General features: G+C 40.3%; 1 protein-coding gene across 1 annotated transcript; it reads left to right on the top strand.

Moving 5' to 3' along the window:
* The first annotated feature begins 6053 nt into the window (after positions 1–6053).
* sat2a.1 (spermidine/spermine N1-acetyltransferase family member 2a, tandem duplicate 1) lies at positions 6054–19184 on the top strand. The gene is made up of 6 exons (XM_050067708.1): positions 6054–6259; positions 6509–6560; positions 8984–9067; positions 14975–15076; positions 15227–15267; positions 15540–19184. Exons 1-6 carry the CDS (start codon positions 6197–6199, stop codon positions 15705–15707), a joined length of 510 nt encoding a protein of 169 aa, XP_049923665.1. The 5' UTR covers positions 6054–6196; the 3' UTR covers positions 15708–19184.
* The last annotated feature ends 893 nt before the right edge of the window (positions 19185–20077 follow it).

Below are 20077 nucleotides of genomic sequence, written 5' to 3'. Positions count from 1 at the left end.
TACTAATGATTTTCTAAAAAAGTAAAGTTTATCCAGAGGGAAGGCCAAGTGAAGTTCGCCAGAAATCAAAGGTCAAACTATTCCCGTAAGTATGAGCAGGGCTGCCAACTTCTCAGTTTAGTTTGAAGTGAGCATTTATGAGAAGGCCTTCTGTGACTTTACCCACCACAAGGGTCAGGGTCGTCACTCCTCAGCCCCAGGAATTTTGTTTATAAGGTTCAGAAGCAGAAGTCAGTTTTAAAGTCATGAATAGATGAAAAGCAAAGTCAGTGATTAATAACTATGGTTGATAAGCATACTTGCCAACCTCCAGACGCATGTATATCTCTGCTGTGGCCATAAACTCCATTACAACCCGTCTTTCGGCAATAAATAAATGGATGAGGCAAAATGTCTTAAAGTTAAATGATGACAAAACCTAAAACAAAAAGAGATATGCTTCTTAATAATCTGGGGAATTTACCTCCCTGGATTAAATCCGAGGTTACAAATCTTGGCCTGATCCTTGATTCAGATCTAAGCTTCCAGTCCCACATTAAAAGGTGACGAACGCATCATTTTCCCACCTCAGAAACATAGCCAAGGTACGACCATTTCTAAATGAAAAAGATGCAGAGGAATTGATTCATGCCTTAATTTCAAGCCGCCTTGACTACTGTAACACACTTTTTATTGGCCCCCCCGAAAAACAAAACTGAGAGACTTCAGCTCATCCAGTAGCTAATAAAACTCTGTGATTTTATGAATGAGATAATCCATGATTTAAACTGTTTTAAATGTCCCTTTATATTGAATTGCCTCACCTTATTGTAAAGAACTTGGTGCTGCATTTCTTGTATGAAAGGTCACGTACAGGCCTCCATAATCAATATGTGGAACGTTTGATACTCTGTTTCTGTACCCCTACGTTCACCTTACCCCACCCATAAAGGGGTGTCTACTGCCTTACCTCTCCCCTGTTGCTGTTGTGAGCCCTGGGAGAGGTAAGCAACATTTCTCTCATAGTAATTTCCGTGTTTTTGCGCTGTTAAGCTGTTTATAAGTTCATTCTATGCTAACATATTCTTGAAACACTTAATTTGTGAAGGGGCTCAAGTTTATATGGTTGTATTTTACGGAGGATTTTGTTTTCACCTCTTGCTGTCAGTTGTCAGGAATAAACGGAGACCTCCTCCAAAGATATCCACGGTCTGGGCCTCTTTATATCTACACAGCGCAGACAACACTTGAGTCACACTTCAAGTATACTTTTACTTCATTTTCATTTGCAGTTTCTTTCAATGTGTTTTTTGTCTGACCTGTGTCACATGACGCTCACAAGGTCTTAAATTGCACACCTGTTTCCAGTGTATTTTACACCCTAGTGAAGACTCTCTAGTTGAAACACGTTGGTTTATCCATGTATTAATAAAGGATTTTCAACTACAGTCAGAGTGCCTTGAATGCATCACTGGACTGTCTGCCTGGACCATGACTGAGCTGGCCGATTGTCGTTTTTTATCTCCAGACATCCTAATTCAGTCGTTCTCAACCAGACATCCAGGCGAACCCCAGGGGACCTCAAGGGAGTTCTAGACTGTCCCCCCAAAAATGTGGAATACTTGATTTTTTTACTGTATAATTCACAACAGACGTGGGCCCGATGTGAGTAAGAGTCACATGAGTGAATATTGTCATCACAAGTTTCACTTCCTCCACAGTTATTATTCTGGTCTGAATCATGTCTAACATCAAAATATTTTCAGATGAGGTCCTTGACACAAAAAAGGTTGAGAACCACAGGCCTAAATGATGCTGATGAATCACCGTTAGGTCACTTGAAGAGTTCTGTTTGGTGGTTTGTGATGTTTTCTGATAACTTCCATTTGTTGTCAAGTTGTGCACTGTACACTGCCATTATGGAAGGGTTAAGGGGATTTATAGTTGCCATTACAAAATGTGCCAATATAAATGGCCACTAGGGGGCCCCAAACATTTGCCTCTTCTTATGGTATAACCCTAATACCAACCTGGGGCCCACATGCGCCACAGGTGTGCCAAAGAAGCCTGGCCACAAAATTACAAGAAGTGTGTTTGGCACGCTCCTGACACACTTGGCAGCGCCTACTTAAATGCGACTATGGCAAGCTGAGCTCACGAAAATAGAGTCCGCACCCCGTAGTGTACTATTGTGCAAACAGAGTATAATGGATGAAGTGACACCCACGCCAGACACCTGCCATGCTGCAGACCACTGTTCAAGACCAACAAAGTGAGTCACTGCCGTGTTTCCTGCAGCTTTTTGGTGACCTAACATGGGTGTTTTTTAGGAACCCGTCACCAAACTTCCTGCAGCTTGTCAGCCACTAAACATGGGTGTTATTTAGGGACCCGTTGCTCTGTTTCCTGCAGCTTTTTAGCAACCTAAAATGGGTGTTTTTCAGGGACCTACTGCTGTGTTTCCGGGGAGGTTTTTACCCACCAAATGTGGGTATTTTTTAGGGACCCGTCCCTGCGTTTCCTGCAGCTTTTTAGCCACCAGATGTGGGTGTTGTTTTGGGACCCATCACTGTGTGTCCTGAAGATTTTAGCCACCAAACATGGTTGTTTTTTAGGGACCCATCGTTGTGTTTCCTGCAGCTTCTGAGTCACCAATCATGGATGTTTTTTAAGGACCTGTTTCTGTGTGTCCTGCAGTTTTTAGCAACCTAAAATGGGTGTTTTTAAGGGACCCACTGCTGTATTTCCTGCAGATTTTTAGCCACCAAACATGGTTGTTTTTTAGGGACCCATCGTTGTGTTTCTTGCAGCTTTTTAGCCCTCAAAAGTGGGTGTTTATTACAACCACTTATTTTCCAGCGGGAATAGTGCTGTGAAAAGCAGTTTTTTTTTTTGGTTTGTTTGTTGTTGTTGTTTTTTACTGAGATATTTCTGTTTTTCCAGCAGCGAGGCTTCACCAAAATGGGTATTTTAAGCCAAAAAATAATCTTTGCAGTGTTTTTTGTGCCTGAACCTAAGCACACATTAACCACAGCACAATTTAAAAGTAAAAAAAAATGAAGTTAACAACATATTTGCTGCTTATAATATGCAAATGAAAGTATCTGTGGTTTGCAGAAACGTACAACACCAGCATTTATTCTGTATAAAAACAATCTGTGCAGAGGAAGTACTGACAGCTGCTGATTCAGAGGACAGACAGGATCATTAATAACACCACCACACAGTAAGAGGTAAAATTCTTCAGTTTAAGAGCTTTTACAAGTCACCACCAACTGAGCTTGCTGCAAGGCCAAGTATCCTCGACCATACTGATCATATTGTTCATCCTGCTGTCATATTATTCCACATGTTAACATTAATATGCAAGATGTCGCTCACACACTGAGGGTTTCCAGGGCAGCCCAGGAAATCAGTTACACCTTCATTTTTCTGAGTGTGGGAAAATGGATGTGTGATGTGAGAGTGTGTGAAAACTGCCAATAGCATGAGTCAGTGCCTGAGAGTTGGCAGCTCTGAGTATAAATGTTCTTGGCAAACATCAACAGCAATGTGGCAGGTAAATCAAGTTAAGTTAAGGTGAAATATTAGCATGAAAATGTGGCAATCATTGGCACTAAGGTGAACAGTCAGGGGACAGCAGCAACACCAGTGACAGCTCAACAGGAAACTCTGCCCCGACAGCAGCACTACACACAAACACAAAACAAACAAATAATAAACATCAGCAGTGATCAGCAGTTTCTAAAGGGAGTCTGTTGCACCTCAGGGTGCTCAGGAAAAAAAAAAACATGTTCAATAAATTATCCCAAACTAACTGACATAACACAAATATCGGAGGGGTGGTGTACCAGCATACAAGGAGCAGGGGCAGCTCTTCCTATGCAACACAGGTGGCCCCCTAGGGCGCCACCCAGAAGCCCAACATACACAACAACACATTAAAATAAAACAAATTAATACAGCCTGTTGTTATAACAATCCAGCTAATTAATTCAGTTCCACATAATATATTGAACCCTTCCAAACCCTGCATAAACAACTGCATTATTACTTGACAAAACTTAAGTGCTCAAAACAGCCGATGCCGTTGTGAGCATTTATATTTGTATGGTGGTGTGTCTGTGTCACTCTGCAGTTACACCTCCAAGACACTAGTTGGCAGTGGAGGTTTCTGTGAAGTGCTGTGAAGTTTAGTTGATGCAAAACACACATTAAACACACATTAAACATGGCTTAATAGAGACAATTTCAAACACAAGTACACAAATCAGCTTCACTATAACTTGCAGCATTCACAGACAAACACTTGTCTTTATCTGGACACATTTTCCCCACAAATACAACATGCTAATGTTATTAGCACAAGCCTATGGCATTTTACATTGTATAAATTAGCCTAGCAGCTAGCAGACTTTTCCTCTACTCATATAAAACTAGGGACAACAGCAACATTTAACAAAAGTAACGTTACAAAATTCAGCTCCATTACAACTCACAAGATTCACTGACAAAACAACTGTCTTATACTAAACACGTTTTCCAAACAAATATAACATGCTAACGTTACTAGCACAAGCCTATGGCATTTTACATTGTGTAAATTAGCCTAGCGAGTAGCAGAGATTTCCTCTGCTCATATGAAGCCAGGATAAATCACACACAAGACTTAAAATGCTATTTTTGTGGAGGCTTTATTGTCTTCATAATTTATTGTGTCTTACCTGTGAAATTAAAGTAAATAAAAGCTTTGTTTCCACTGAGGGAAATGGTTTCAGCTTACAGAAACAGACAGGAGGTCTGCGTCAACGCGACTCGTAGTTACATTTTTAAGGAAGTGCATGTCAGGCTAGCTATTTGTTATTATTATTTTATGTTAGGTATGTTGTTTATTTGGCTTATGTTCTTGTTTGTAATAAATACAATAACTACAAAAGATAATAATACTCTCTTTGGGGGGGTGGAGGTGCCAGGGGAATAGGCTTGTGCCGATTTCCGGTTCAACCAGATAAACCGGGTGGGGGTGGGGGGTCATGGGGAAGCTTGTCACATCAGCGGCGTGTCAAGGGACTATATTCAACTTATCTTGCATTGAAACATGCATTATGACAACTTAATAAGGTTTATGTATGTTTTTAAATGACATGGAGGAGCCTACAAGTGTTTTGTTTCGTTTGTCTCAGAGGCTCCCCGACTGCGGACTCCACAGCTCCGCTCAGCTGTCTGATGCTGCTGCCAGAGAGGTGTCCTTCTTCTTCTTCTTGTGTAACCTTGTGTGTATTGGCGGTTAATACAGCATTATCGCCACCTAGTGGATTGTTAGCGCATTACACATATAATGGGCTTTTATTGGGAAAAATAGCTGAAATGCGACCCCCAGTGGTAAAATTAGGTATATAATTCGATATATCGGTTAGGTTAGATATTTGGCTTTAAATCAAACCGGTTGGAAAATTTTCAAACCGGCACAAGCCTACAGGGGAAGCTTGCGTAGGGCACCAAATGTGCTAGGTCTGGCACTGACAGGGAGGTTTCTGAGGGTCTATATCCTCCTGAGACCCTGTGTCCTCGTATGAGGACACCACATTTTGGGTTAACTTGTCCTTACACTTCACTCTACTTAACTTAGACCTGTTGTCCTCGTTTGTGGACACTATTTTGCGCCATCTAGTGGTAGTAAGAGCACAATATACTAATCCATGTAAAAAAAAAAGATGGCAGCCATCTCTGCCAAGTCAGTCTGCAGCTGATCCCAACACAAAAGTGGACATTAGGACTTAATTACTGTTGACAATATTTCGTTTTTTATACTTATCAGGTCTTACTGATCCCAAATAGCTGGGAGGAATTAAAAATGCATACCTAAAGTTTCAGGAGGATAAGACACATGAAGAAATTCACAGAGGGGAATGGGAATGGAGGATTTATCTGAGCACTGCAGATGGAAGATAATCACCAGTAGAAAAGATTTTACGTTAACTGTTAACCGGTTATAGACCCTTTATATAGGTCACATGGGGAGCTGGTGTGGTGGAGGTGGTACGTCCCGTCACTTCCTTCCTGGAGGAGGAGGGCGCTCTCAGCTCCATTCACAGCTTGTGTTTTGGGAGGTTGTGTTCAAGAGGACAGCTGCAGACCTTCCACGCACAGTCATCCTTTCACGTTACCTCCACCACGCACTGTGAACACCACACCATAGTCAGACCCACGCAGCAACATGGACTACACTATCCGTGCAGCCAACGTGGAGGACTGCAAGGACATCGCGCGGATGATCATGGTGAGCGGACACGTGCGGTGCAGCTGCTCGAGGAGCCTTTCGGATCCTGTGACTCGGTGTTTGACGTCAACAGATACTTAAGATACACAGGATGTTGCGATTATTACATTATTGGGATATTATTGGATGGACGGGTTCCTTTGAGCGCCACAGGGTCACACAGTGTGACATATCTAAGGATAAGGAAGTGTGATGATTTATAAACAGTACTAACTGGTGATATCTGATGTCATTTGTGCTTATTCACAGGAGTTGGCTGAATATGAGAAAGTCTCAGAGCATGTGAAAATCACACAGAGAGGTACTGTATTAACAGCTGTCCTAAAAATATCTGTCAAAATAAAATGTACAGCTCCCAGCTTTGACCTTATGTTTACATTTGACCTTCATGAGGTAAAATCCTGCACATTAAAGGGCCTCTATTATATATATTTTTAACATTATGATCAACCTTAGCGCGATAGCGAAATGCTAATATTGCATATTTTAAAATGCAGTTCTGTCATTTCTTTGTTATTTATTGGTGCCTTCTGTGTTCAGTTCAATTTATTGCATTTTAGCAGTATACCGAAAGTAGCAGAGATGCAGAACTGAGCTCACTTTAAAGGGACAGTTCACCCCAATATCAAATATACGTATTTTTTTCATTTATTGGTAGTGCTGTTTATTTATCCAGATTGTTTTGGTGTGAGTTGCAGAGTGTTGGAGATATCGGCCGTAGAGGCGTCTGCCTTCTCTCCAGTATAATGGAAGTAGATGGCACTCGGCTTGTGGTTTTCAGAAATCATGACCTGGTTACTCAAGATAATCCACAGACCTTGTTGCCAGCAGTTTCATGTAGCAACCATTTTTTTCATACCGAACTACAGCCGCCAACTGTATCACCACACAGAAAGAAGTGTGCATCTACTCATGGACGAGAGGCTCGTGCTCGATGTCCTCCTCGGCTGAGCTGTAACGTTAGCTAGCTCAGTGGTGCTAGGTGAGCTAGCAGTAGATGCACGCTTCCTTCTGCGCGGTGATACAGTTGGCAGGTGGCTCGTTGGGGACAAAAACGGTTACTTAGAAGCATCCGCCATACTGCTGTAGTTATTACGTCATTGTAATCACAGCATTTCATTTCATTTATTTTATTTATTAGGACAATGCACATCAATCAGCATTTCTGTCAAAGTGCCAGTGTTAGCCAGCTGGCTAATTTTCAGCTGCTGTCATTTGGTAAGATGTTGTGAAACCAATAAAAGGATAAAATTCACAGGACAAGACAGCAAAACAAACAAAAAAACCCCATAAAGACAGCATTAACAACAGCAAACAGAAATTCAAAAAAAGCGAAAGCAACAAGCAACAGCAGAGCATCAGTACAATACAGTACAATGTTAGCATAAACAGACATGCAAGCAACACAAAGCCCTAACACACAGCTTACAGCAGAAAACAGTAATGAGATGAAGCCCGAGGGGATTAGCCTACAAGCTAGCTAGTAAGCTAGGACTAAATGTTTCACTATCAGCATTAAATTATTAGCCTTAATGAATGTTGAATTTCTTGCTAGTGAGCTAGCTAGCTTTGTTAAGATTGGACTGGTACAAATTACTAATGTCAATATAACCTTAACACTTAGCAGTTGTTAGTTTGTCCCAATAGTTTAATCAAAATTACAAATAATGGTAAAATGATTTAAGAATTTGACAATAAGGGAGTCAAACTGCACTTAAAACCAAAACGATAGCTAGCTCAGTGGTGCTAGGTGAGCTAGCAGTAGATGTACGCTTCCTTCTGCAACATGAATACAGTTAGCAGGTGTAGTTCATTAGAAAGAAAATAGTTCCTGCATGAAACTGCTCACAACAAGGTCTGTGGATTATTTTGAGTAACCAGGTCATGATTTCTATAAAGAGACATTGCTGTTGAGTTTATTAATTTATTTTTTGCCGTTTTGAACACCGCAAGCTGAGTGCCATCTAGTTCCATTATACTAGAGAGAAGGCAGACATCTCTACAGCTGATATCTGCAACACTCGGCAACTCACACTGAAACAATCTAGACTGATAAACAGCACTACAGGTAAGAGGAAAAATGTGTTCTTTATCGCAAGTAATATTGTACGATATATCATTATCATGATAATCATGTTATTCACAAACTTATTCTACCTTTTTTTTTTATATATATATATCATGCAGCCCTAGTAGAGATAGACGATTCATTCTTGACCTTGGAAAAAATACAATATTTCACCACAAGGTCCCTTTAGTAGCCCTTCTCGAGCTTTTGAGTGTATCGCATGATCTTCCTCAGCAGACGGAGTTTGCCCAGTTGCAATTTTAGACACTTAATTTCTTTTTTTTTTTGAGCACTTTTAAGACTTTTCATTCAAGTTTGCTAATTTATTCTTGAAGATGATGAGCTAAGAAGATTATGTGACATGATCTAAAGCTCCAGAACAGCTACTAAATGGACCTCGTGGCCAAATTTTTGGCTGTCATCTCCGACGTAAACGATGGACGTTCACTATGAACTTTCAGGCTAGCATGACACAACACTCAATCAAGATACAATTAAAAGCTACAAAATGGACCTAGTGATGAGGTTGATTTGCCAAGTGTTGAAGCTGTTTCAAACCACATCTTTGTGAAGAGACCATTAAATGTCTGACCTTCATTTCAGGAAGAACTATCACCAGCATATTACAAATATGTTTCTTTGTATTTTATGTGCAGACTTGGAGCAGGACGGCTTCTCCAAGAACCCGTTCTTCCATGGGATCATCGCTGAGGTGCCGGATCAGCACAAAACCAAAGATGGTGAGGAGGAACCACCAATAACACGTCAACTTCACTTACAGCAATGTAACAGCAGGTAGTTGTGTCTCCTCTCTGAAGGGACACACCTGTTAGGACCTCACTGTTTGGACTGTGACCAGAAGTATGACATGCTACTACAAGTTATCAGCAGCAGCATTCTTTCTGCAACATTCAGTTCAGGCCTGATTAATCCTTTAATCGGAGTGTGAGCCTTTCCCCACACTTAAAGTGGCTCATTTAGATGAGCCAGAAATCTCGCCAACCACAATTATTTTTTCTAGATGGAAGCGCCATTACTGCTTCTTGTTATTAACCCCAAAGATTGACAGTTTAAGAGGAGGTCAAGCTCACAAAGACAAATGTGGACTGAAGAATACATCTGTTTGTTGGTTTGCTTATTGATTAGTCATTATGAACTCAACAAACCCTGCCGTAAGAGTTCTCTAGACAGTTTTTGTTGCAGGGTCTTTAGTGTTAGCCAATCCAACTCAGAGTCCAAAAGTCCTTTTCCTTCATTATCTTTCAACTCTTGTTGCTGCTATCTGTCTTCATGTGCTTCTTCTTGGCGTGCTCTAGTCCTGATGCAGAAAGTCAAACACACCACACTGTTTTTTTAATTGTACTCATTAAGACAGTCCCTCCAGGATTTTGCATGCTGGTTTTTCAAAAACAGTTGTGATGCTGTCTCGGATTTGGAGCTTATAATTATGAGAAGTCAGTGTTTCCCACAGAATTACACTATCTTTGTGACGATGGGAGGGTAGGCTGATAGCCGCCGATCAGCTGTTGCTGCTGTCTCCATGAGTTGCCCTGCTACTGCTCTGTCTGCCCGCCTAGCATGAGCTAACACAGCACAACATAATCTCACCCCTACTCGTCATATTTTGCTGCTTGGGGCAGAAATCCAGCGCCAAGCTCTTAATCTCACACCAACATGGCTTGACCTTGTCATTTAAACCGTTGGTAACTGTTGGGTAATGTTAGCTGTGTGATGCTAACAGTTAGCCCGGTCACTCTCTGTGTGACTCTGTCCCAGGCACAAAACTCCTGCAGCAGTTGTCTCATGATATGATAATCACAGAGAGTGTAAGAGGGGCTGAGTGGATCAATACGCTGCACAGCTCTACAGTGAAATGAGATTTTACCCATTTTAAATTGTCAAATTTGTGTTAAAGTTGTGGTAATTGGGATTTTAGCTCTGTTTTTGGTCTCTACCAACTCCTAAGGGAAATACCTGCCTCAGCAGCTAAATGCTCCACTATGTTCACTCATAGATAACTTAGTCTTTTTTTGTTAAAAACAGCTGCATGCTTTTGAAAATAATGCTGATGAGAGCAGTGAGTGCATCAAAACAATAAAGCAGTGGGTCATAAACTGAAACAGTGCAACTCAGGCACCAGAAATAATGTTGGCATTGTACGTTATTGCAAACTATGGATACCAGACATTTGTACATTATTATGTAGCGAGTACAATAAATGTTTATGTTTCAACAACGCTATGTTTAACATGTGTTTATGTTTAGGCTCAAAAAACACTTGGTTATGGTTGGAAAAATAGCATGTTTTGGCTTAAAATACATGGTTTTGGTGGCTCAATCCAGACTGGAAATGGAGCAGTGTTTCAGTAAAAAACAGCTACTTTTACTGCCTCTATTTCAGCAGGAAACGCAGTGATGTCTTGTTAGAAAACAACCGCTTTTCATGCCTCTATCCCAGTGAGAAACACAGTGATGTCTTGTTAGAAAACAACCGCTTTTCATGCCTCTATCCCTGCAGGAAACGCAGTGATGTCTTGTTAGAAAACAACTACTTTTCATGCCCCTATCCAGCAGGAAACGCAGTGCGGTCTTGGTAAAAAAAAAAAGCAACTGCCTTTCGTACCCCTATCCCAGCAGGAAACTCTGTGATGTCTCCATAGAAAACAACCGCTTTTCATGCCCCTATCCCAGCAGGAAACGCAGCAATGTCTTGATAAAAAAAAAAAAAAAAAATAGGGACGGGTCACTAAAAAACACTTGTTTCGCGACTGAAAAGCTGCAGGAAATAACTCACTAAAAAACAACTGTTGTTGTTTTTTGGTCTCAAACAGTGGTCTGCAGGCTAAAGAGCTGCACGTAAAACAGCCAGGGGTGCATTAAAAAAACACTAAACACCATGTCTGGGGGGCTGTAAAACTACTGGAAGAACACTGATGGTTCCCTAAAAAACACCCACATTTTGGGGCTAAAAAGCCACTGGAAAACCAGCAATCTGTCCCCAAAGCAAACCCCCACGATTGGGGGCTAAAGAGCTGCAGGATAAACAACCACATGTCCATAAAAAGAAACAATGTTTTGGTGCTGTAAAGCGTCTGGAAAAACAGCCATGGTTCTCAAATAAAAACTCACTTTGGTGCCTAAAAAGCCGCAGGAAATGCAACAATAACTCGCTAAAAAACAACTGCTGTTGTTTGTTGTCTCAAACAGTGATCTGCAGTTGTTTGGAGCTTGGCAGGCGTCTTGCCTAGGTGACACGCCATCCACTGTCTGCTCATATACTTACTACGTCACTTTAGAAATGATGATATGATGCGTATGAAAGGTGCAAAGGTAGGGTATTTGTGGTTTGCAGAAACATACAATGGCAACATTTTCCTCTGGTGAATAGGTTGAACGATGAGCTGTGGAGCTGAGGGGAACTGCAGAGGTGATAACTCTCTAGATAGATATAATAATAGATTATAACTCTGAAACAAAACAATTAAGATGATTAAGGATGAAACTAATTTGCTGCGTCTACTGCTCTTTCAGTCAATTTAAGAATACAATAGTGACTCTGGTCTTGAATTACAGCAGCTTCAACAGACATTTCCCACAGCAGAAAATCTGACACGTAGTAGGAAAAGCACATGTGTAAGAAATAACATTAATGAGGGCCCTGGCACTGAAACATGGCCGTCGTTAAAATTATTGATGACACCTGTGCTTGACAAGTAAAAATATCAGCTGTGAGAAATTCTTTAGAAATTGCGTCTAGTTTGGTTTAATTACCGACAGCACAAAACTTTATGAACGGAGAATTGTCAGTTACCAGGTTAATCAGTCTGCGTTTATTAGCTCTGTTATCTAATGTAACGGCACACTGCGGATGTGACCTCTCAGACAGACACCACTTACATAACAAGGCTAACACACTGCTTTTCCTCAGAATACAGCAACGAGACCATTAACGTACGCTCTGCTGCCCAGCTGGGCCTTTTTCTTCCATGACACAGCCCTTTTTCCATACAGTCACCACTCTCCACAGGCCACAGATATCTGCCTGTTAATGTGTGTTTGACTTTACTGAGCCATCACTGAAAATCAAACACGTTCATTCCCAAATTGGTTCTCCAGCAATGTTTACCTGTACAACAGGGTACAGATTAGCTCATGGCAGCTAGAATCAGTCCGACAGCCACACTGAATTGAAGACAGACAAAACTCTGTGGTGATTTCTACCTGTTACACTTTTGCAACTCATCTCTAAACACCTGGACAAACCTGAATCATATGCCAGAGCACTTTTACTGTATTTATAATCTGCATTTAACACCATCCAGCCTGATTTCCTCCTGCCAAAAATGATTCAGTCACAGCTCAGTCCAAACGTCCACTGATACATCTGTTTGCTCACAAACAGAAAATCAATTAGTTAAGGTAAATAATATAGTTCCCTCTCCGATGAGGACAAACGTTGGAGCACCTCTAGGCTGTGTTAGCTCACCTGTGTTGTTTACACTGCAAATGTTACCATCAGGGTGTCCAACCAGTTTCTTTTCTAATAATAATAATATATATTATATCGTATTCTTATATGCAATGACAATAAATATCTATCTATCTGCGTCACTGTCTCTGTTACCTGACGGTGATGAACCCAGATTATTCCAGTGCCATGCTGATGGCTCACTGAGTGGTGTGATAAGAACGCTCTCATTATCAGTGCTAACAAGATGTGTTTGGACTTTCTCCTGACTGTCAGCTGTCTCCAGTGTCAATTCACATTGGTCTATCCCAGCTGACATTGGGTGAGAGGCAGGGTTCACCCTGGACAGGTCACCAGACTATCACAGGGCTGACATATACAGACAGACAACCATTCACACTCACATTCACACCTACGGACAATTTAGAGTCATGTCTTTGGACTGTGGAAGGAAGCTGGAGTACCTGGAGGAAACCCATGCTGACACGGGGAGAACCTTTGACCACCAAATTCTAATCACTTTATTCTTGAGTCCCAGTGGACTTTATTTGCCAAATTTAAAGAAATTCCCTCAAGGTATTATTGAGATATCACATTCACAAAAATGAGAAGGTCACAGTGACCTCGAACTTTGACCATGAAAAACGAATCAGTTCACTGTTGAGTGAAGTTGATGGTTGTGCCAAATTTAAAGAAATTCCCTCAAGGTGTTCTTGAGATATCGCGTTCATGAGAATGAGACAGACAAGGCCACAATGACCTTGAACTTTGACCATCAAAAAATAATTGGTTCATTGTTGAGTCCAAGTTGATGTCAATTCAGTTTTGAAATTTTATTTATAAAGCCCAATATCACAAATCACAATTTGCCTCACAGGGCTTTACAGCATACGACATCCCTCTGTCCTTTGGACCCTCGCAGCGGATAAGGAAAAACTCCCCCCCCCAAAAAAAAACCTTTAACGGGGGAAAAATGTTTGTGCCAAGTTTGAATAAATTCCCTCAAGCTGTTTTTGAGATATTGCGTTCACGAGAGTGAGATGGACACAAGGTCACAGCAACCTTGACCATCAAAAACTAATCAGTTCATCGTTGAGTCCAAGTGAACATTTGTACCAAACTTAAAGAAATTCCCTCTAAGTATTCTTGAGATATCAAGTTCACAAGAATGAGACAGACAAGGCCACAGTGACCTTGAACTTTGACCATCATAAACTAATCAGTTCATCTTTGAGTCCATGTGGACGTTTGTGCCAAATTTGAAGAGACTCCCTCAAGCTGTTTTTGAGATATTGCGTTCACGAGAATGAGATGGACACATGGTCACAGCAACCTTGACCATCAAAAACGAATCAATTAATCATTGAGTCCAAGTGAACATTTGTGCCGAAATATTGCATTCACAAGCATGGGACGGATGTATGGACAACTCGAAAACTTAACGCCGGCGCAGAGGCATAAAGATTCCCTCAAGGTGTTCATGAGAATGTGACGGATGTAAGGTCACAGTGACCCTGACCTTTGACCGGCAAAATTTAATCAGTTTCCAAGTGGACGTTTGTGTCAAATTTGAAAAAAATCCCTCAAGGCATTTACAGGAATGGAACGGATGGACATCCCAAAAACATTATGCTTCTCGCCACAGCTGTCGCCGGCACATTGGAATAATAATTGAAATTGATCAATAAATTGAGTTTCTGCTTCTCAACATGGATTTCTCTGGATCATTTGTTTGCCTTTGGTACAAATGTATTTTTTTTACAGATATAACTGCAATATATTGACTAACAATAACTACTTTCATTTTTAGGGTTTTTACAGCTTGAAATAATCACATATGCTGAGCGATACTTCTTATCCCAGCATCATGCCCAAATATTTTAACTGTGCAGACCTGCCAGGCTGCACCCATGCAGTGTCTGATCATGTTTGACTATTTCAGCAGCAATAAAACAGTGGATAAGAAATTATGACTTTACTTCTGTAACATACTTGCTGCTGAAATCAACATTGATAAGGCAAATATTTTATTTAACATCTCCTATTTTCTTAGTTTAAGGTGAAGAATCACTAATTGTAGTGAACCAGCTTTATGCTGCTTTTAAAAGTTGAATATTGTAACTCAAATCACCTGCTCACGACTAATTCCTTGTGCATTAATTTCTCTTTTTTTCTCTAGGTCATACGAAGATCGGATATGCACTTTACTTCTACGCCTACAGCTCATGGACGGGCAGAGCCGTTTACATGGAGGACTTGTATGTGATGCCTGACTTCAGAGGTACAGTACAGCGTTCTCAGACACACGTTATTATAATTATGGAGTAAATATAATTTGTCAAAATGGCCCACAGGAAAAAAGCAGCAAATTAAAAACTCATGTCTATACGTGCAGGAAACTCTCAGGTAATTTGTGGTATGTTTCTTTCAGGGAAGGGCATTGGCAAAGCACTTATGAGCAAGGTAGCTCAGGTGAGTGAAACATCAATCCATAATGTAACTATGACAGTACAGGAAATGTAATGTGTACGTGTAACTGAGGATGTTAGCGGCTGACTGTTGAGAATATTTTTGACTGGTTATGAATTGGTAAGTTTTGCTCACACTCGGTGGGGTGCTGTTACTATTACAGATACAGTTACCCTTACGTTAAACAAAGGAGGTCAAAGTGATGCACAATGTGTCTCTGAGCTTGCATACATTCCCATCTGTCATGTAACCATGTCTGTTTTCCTGCTCTGTAGCTGGGCATGGCTGCTGGCTGCAACCAGATCAACTTCACCGTCCTGGACTGGAACAAACCATCTGTGGACTTTTACCTCAGCCAGGGCAGCTATAACATCACAACTACGCAGGGCTACCACCTTATGCGCTGCGAAGGAGAGGCATTGGAGCGCCTGGCCCAACCCTAACCAAACTCCGGGTTTATAACGGCATGACCTTTGAAACCATTAGGTCACAGTGCAGGGATAGAGCACCACTCAGTGGCCCCGTTCCAAAACTTGATGATGACAATCGTTGAGCCGATCTCTCTCAAAGGAGATGATCAAAATAATTGACTGTTTGTTAAACCCAGCCCCCGAAGTTACTGTAACTACACCTGTCAAGTTTTCCATGCTAGGACGGTACATATGCGGTTTACAATCATTCCAACACTGTCTCATGTACTTCACATACAGGTACACAAAAGTAGGTTTCTCATTTAAAGCTGATGTCTGTCAACAACTGGTAGATTTTATTAGTGGTACTTAGCTAACGTTAGCTAATGAGCTGACACCAGCTCACTGAACTGGATGAAAACTCCATCTACAGCTGTAGTTAGCTAGCGTTAGCTAATTAGCCAACTTTTTAAGCTTCAAGCTGAAACCAAGAACCCTTTAAAAAGTACACATGATGGCCACATATGTGATTTATTGCTAAAAGACTGAGGCTACATGTCAAAAGGCAAAAAGTCTACTAGATCTGCTGGAGTGGAAACTTTCAGGACAGAACTGCTAACGTTAGCCTAAACTAACTAAGGCCCTGATCACACAGAATGCGTTTTGCAAGCTAGCAACCACCCCATCACCTCCTTACACTCCTGTGTATTAAATCCACCATTTTTCCCCCAAGTAATTAGTATCTAGCTCCTGAAATGTTGAGGCAGAGGGTGCTTGCTGTAGTTCTGGTTGAGGGTGAGAGGCTGTCAGTAAATAGTTTGTTGGGCACAGATAAACAGAGATTTGTGTGGGTACATGAGACCCTAAAAAAAGAGGTGGATCATGGGGAGTACCACCAGTTGGTCCAGGAGCTTGTCCTCGGTAATGGCCGTTTCCAGGCATATTTTAGGATGACTCGGGGAAAGTTTGACAACCTGCTGTCTATAGTCGGGCTGCATTTTCCTGGGTATCTGACAACCACTACCACCAGTTTCTCCTCCATTGTTTACCAACTGTAAACTTGTCGTCGTGACCACCACAGAAGGCCCGCCTCTCAAATCATCCAATTGGACAATGGGGAAAAGACGATGAAAGAGATGATGAGCGTGCTTTTCCGCTCCGAGTTGAAGTTTCTTCAACTCAAGGAGTTTAGAACCCTCTGGCAAAAACGGCAGGCGCCAAGAGCGTCGAAATGCAAGGTGCATCGCAATGCAAAAACAGCGAGCAAAAACCTTCATTCACATTTAAAACAATTACAAAAAGGCGCATCCAGGTGCTAAAATGCTTTCTGTGTGATTGGGGCCGAAAGCAGCATTTTGGCTCCCAAACAGTGGATGGTCCCATCCAATTTAACTTAACAATAACTGCTGATTGTAAGCTAGTTAGCCAGGCATGATTAGTTGGCAGCTTACGTTAGCGTTTTTGGTTTTGGTATGGCTAAAAGCAAAAGACACAACCCCTCAAACTCTTTAGATAGAGTGAGTTACCCTTAAGTAGGACACTGCCTCAGTGGGACACCAAACCTCTAGTGGGTGTAGGTCTTCCTCAAACAGATGTAAATCAATAAAACTAGGAGTTAACACAAGCTGTCTCACAGATGTATCAGTGTCCCACATTTCCGACATGACTGTCCCACATTAGGAGATGCATATTTGTCTGAGATACCTTGGCACTGACGGCACTGATGTGTCTACCATTTATTTTCACAAGTAAGATAGCTGCATTTTGTTTTTTGGTTTTCTTTGGACACATCTTGGAGATGTCGGAATTTTGCCGCAATTTATTCCAGAAGTCTGAAATGCTAATTTACCCACGAGGCATCGCTCTTACTTCAGCATCATGCACTCTGCTTCAACATGTACCTGCTGTGCCTTGTTATGGTTTGATGTTGGTTTGATGTGGGGTTAAGCAAACAGTCAATTGGCTTATTATTTAGTAAGGATGCAGTTTTAAGTATTGGAATGGGGCCTACGCAATATATTTAAATAGTACGGAACCGAGGCACTGAAATTTGTGTTTTGTGTTTTTCCCTTGTGATATGTTACGACCCAGAGCACCTTTGATTTTGGTGTTAAGTGGATCGGATAATCTAACCTCTCTTCTTAATGATTAATGTAGAATATATGGGCGAGACGAGAAAGGTCTGACGGGAGTGTGCAGGTGTGTGGTGGTGGGGTTTATAGAGAAAGTCTTAGAACACAATTAATCATCTTTAAATGATGTTTTTGTTTTTGCACAAAGATCCAGAAAAACTTCATGCATTGCAAAGCCAAGATGTATGTTTTATTGTATGACTGCTGGAAAAGGTTGAGTTTTTAGTATCGTATCCCTTTAAATGTATTATAAACTATGACAACAGCAACCAAAGAGTCAGTCACCTCTCCCCTCGTCTTCCAGACGAGGAGCTGTAAAGCTGTTGTGAAGCACAATGTTGGTATTTGCACTGTTTTTTTCTCCTTTTAAGCCATGTGTGTACTCAGTGATGAAATTGTAAAGGAACCAGTTGAACCTAAACCTGCTTCCATGTATGAAAACAACAAACTCTTTGGGATAGTTTCAAAGGAATGATCCTAGAATCAGACAAAGACGATACATCTGGTGGAATTTAAAAAATAAAAGCCTTGGACTGGGCTCAGTGCGTGTCTTTGAACCTGTCCTGCTAAAATGAAAGGGGCATAAGTCTGGTCTGCACTTCTGTTTCATATCCAGTCTAATTTAAAAAAATAAAAAACGAGGGCTTTCTGTATTATTTCCAGCAATTTAATGAAAACAGTCTGAGTTGTGGGTTATATTTAGTTTGTTTTCTCTCACTCTAAACAAGTAAGAACCACTGACCCTCCTCTGTAGCTTTTGCAATTTGCATTTTATTTCGTACTTTGTTTACAAAATAATTGGAGTGAAGAATGTAGATTTGTTTTTTTGTTCAGTTTGGTGATATTGGTTTGTACAATATTCATGTATGTATGGAGGCCTAGAGGGTCAAATCACAACAGATCACAAAACGGGACATTTCACAAAACAAAACCACATTTCACAAAAAAAACAACCACGTTTTAGTTAAGACAACATTTCACAAAACACATTTTAGAAAACAAAAGGACATTTCACAAAACACAACCTCATTTTAGAACAGACGACATTTCAAAAAACATAACCACATTTCACAAAACACAACCATATTTTAGGAAACACTACAACATTTCACAAAACATTTGAGATATCAAAATAACATTTCAGAAAACAACCTCATTTGACAAAACACAACCACGTTTCAGAAAACTCAACTGCATTTCATAAAACGCATTTTAGAAAAGATGACAATTCACAAAACGCAACATTTATCAAAACACCATGACAAGAAACAGGAAACAAAACAAGATTTCCCAAAACATGACCACATTTCAGAAAACAAAATCACATTTCAGAAAACTCAACCACAATGGAGAAAAGATGACATTTCATAAAACATAACATTTTACAAAACACAACCACATTTTAGAAAAGACGACATTTAAAAAAAATGTTATTTCACAAAACAACCATATTTTAGGAAACACTACATTTCACAAATATTCCTGTGTAAACATTTGAGATATATATAACATTTCAGAAAACAACCACATCTGACTAAAGACAACATTTCAAAAAACAGAACCACGTTTATGAAAACTCAACTGCATTTCATAAAACATAGCATTTCACAAAACACATTTTAGAAAAGACGACAATTCACAAAACACAACTTTTTATCAAAACATTTGAGAAAATACAAGTCGACAGGAAACAGAAAACAAAACATTTCACAAAACACAACCACGTTTGACAGAAGATGACATTTCAAAAAACATAACGTCATTTTCACAAAACATTTGACATATCAAAATGACATTTCACAAAACACAACTACATTTCAGAAAACAACTGCGTTTCACAAAACATTTGAGAAAATACAACTCGACAGGTAACGGCAAACAAAACGACATTTCAAAAAACAAGACCACATTTCACAAAACACAACATTTAACAAGACAAACAATGTAACTGTGTTTTGTGATTTTTTTTGGTGAAACATTGCACTCATGTCACATGTTTTGTTTTTTGTTTTTTCCAAATGTGGTGTTTTATAAAATGTGGTCAAGTTTTGTGAAATGTTGTGCTTTGACCCTCTGGGCCACCATATACAGTGGTGTGAAAAAGTGTTTGCTCCCTTCCTGATTTCTTACTTTTTTGCATGTTTTCCACACTTAAATGTTTCAGATCAAACAAATTTAAACATTAGTCAAAGATAACACAAGTAAACACAAAATGCAGTTTTTAAATGAAGGGTTTTATTAATGAGGAAGAAAAAAATCCAAAGCTACATG

This window comes from Epinephelus moara, chromosome 17, assembly GCF_006386435.1.
Source record: "Epinephelus moara isolate mb chromosome 17, YSFRI_EMoa_1.0, whole genome shotgun sequence".
NCBI classification, from domain to species: domain Eukaryota; kingdom Metazoa; phylum Chordata; class Actinopteri; order Perciformes; family Serranidae; genus Epinephelus; species Epinephelus moara.
Note: the sequence above shows the minus strand (reverse complement) of the source record. Positions and strands in the feature narration are given on the sequence as shown.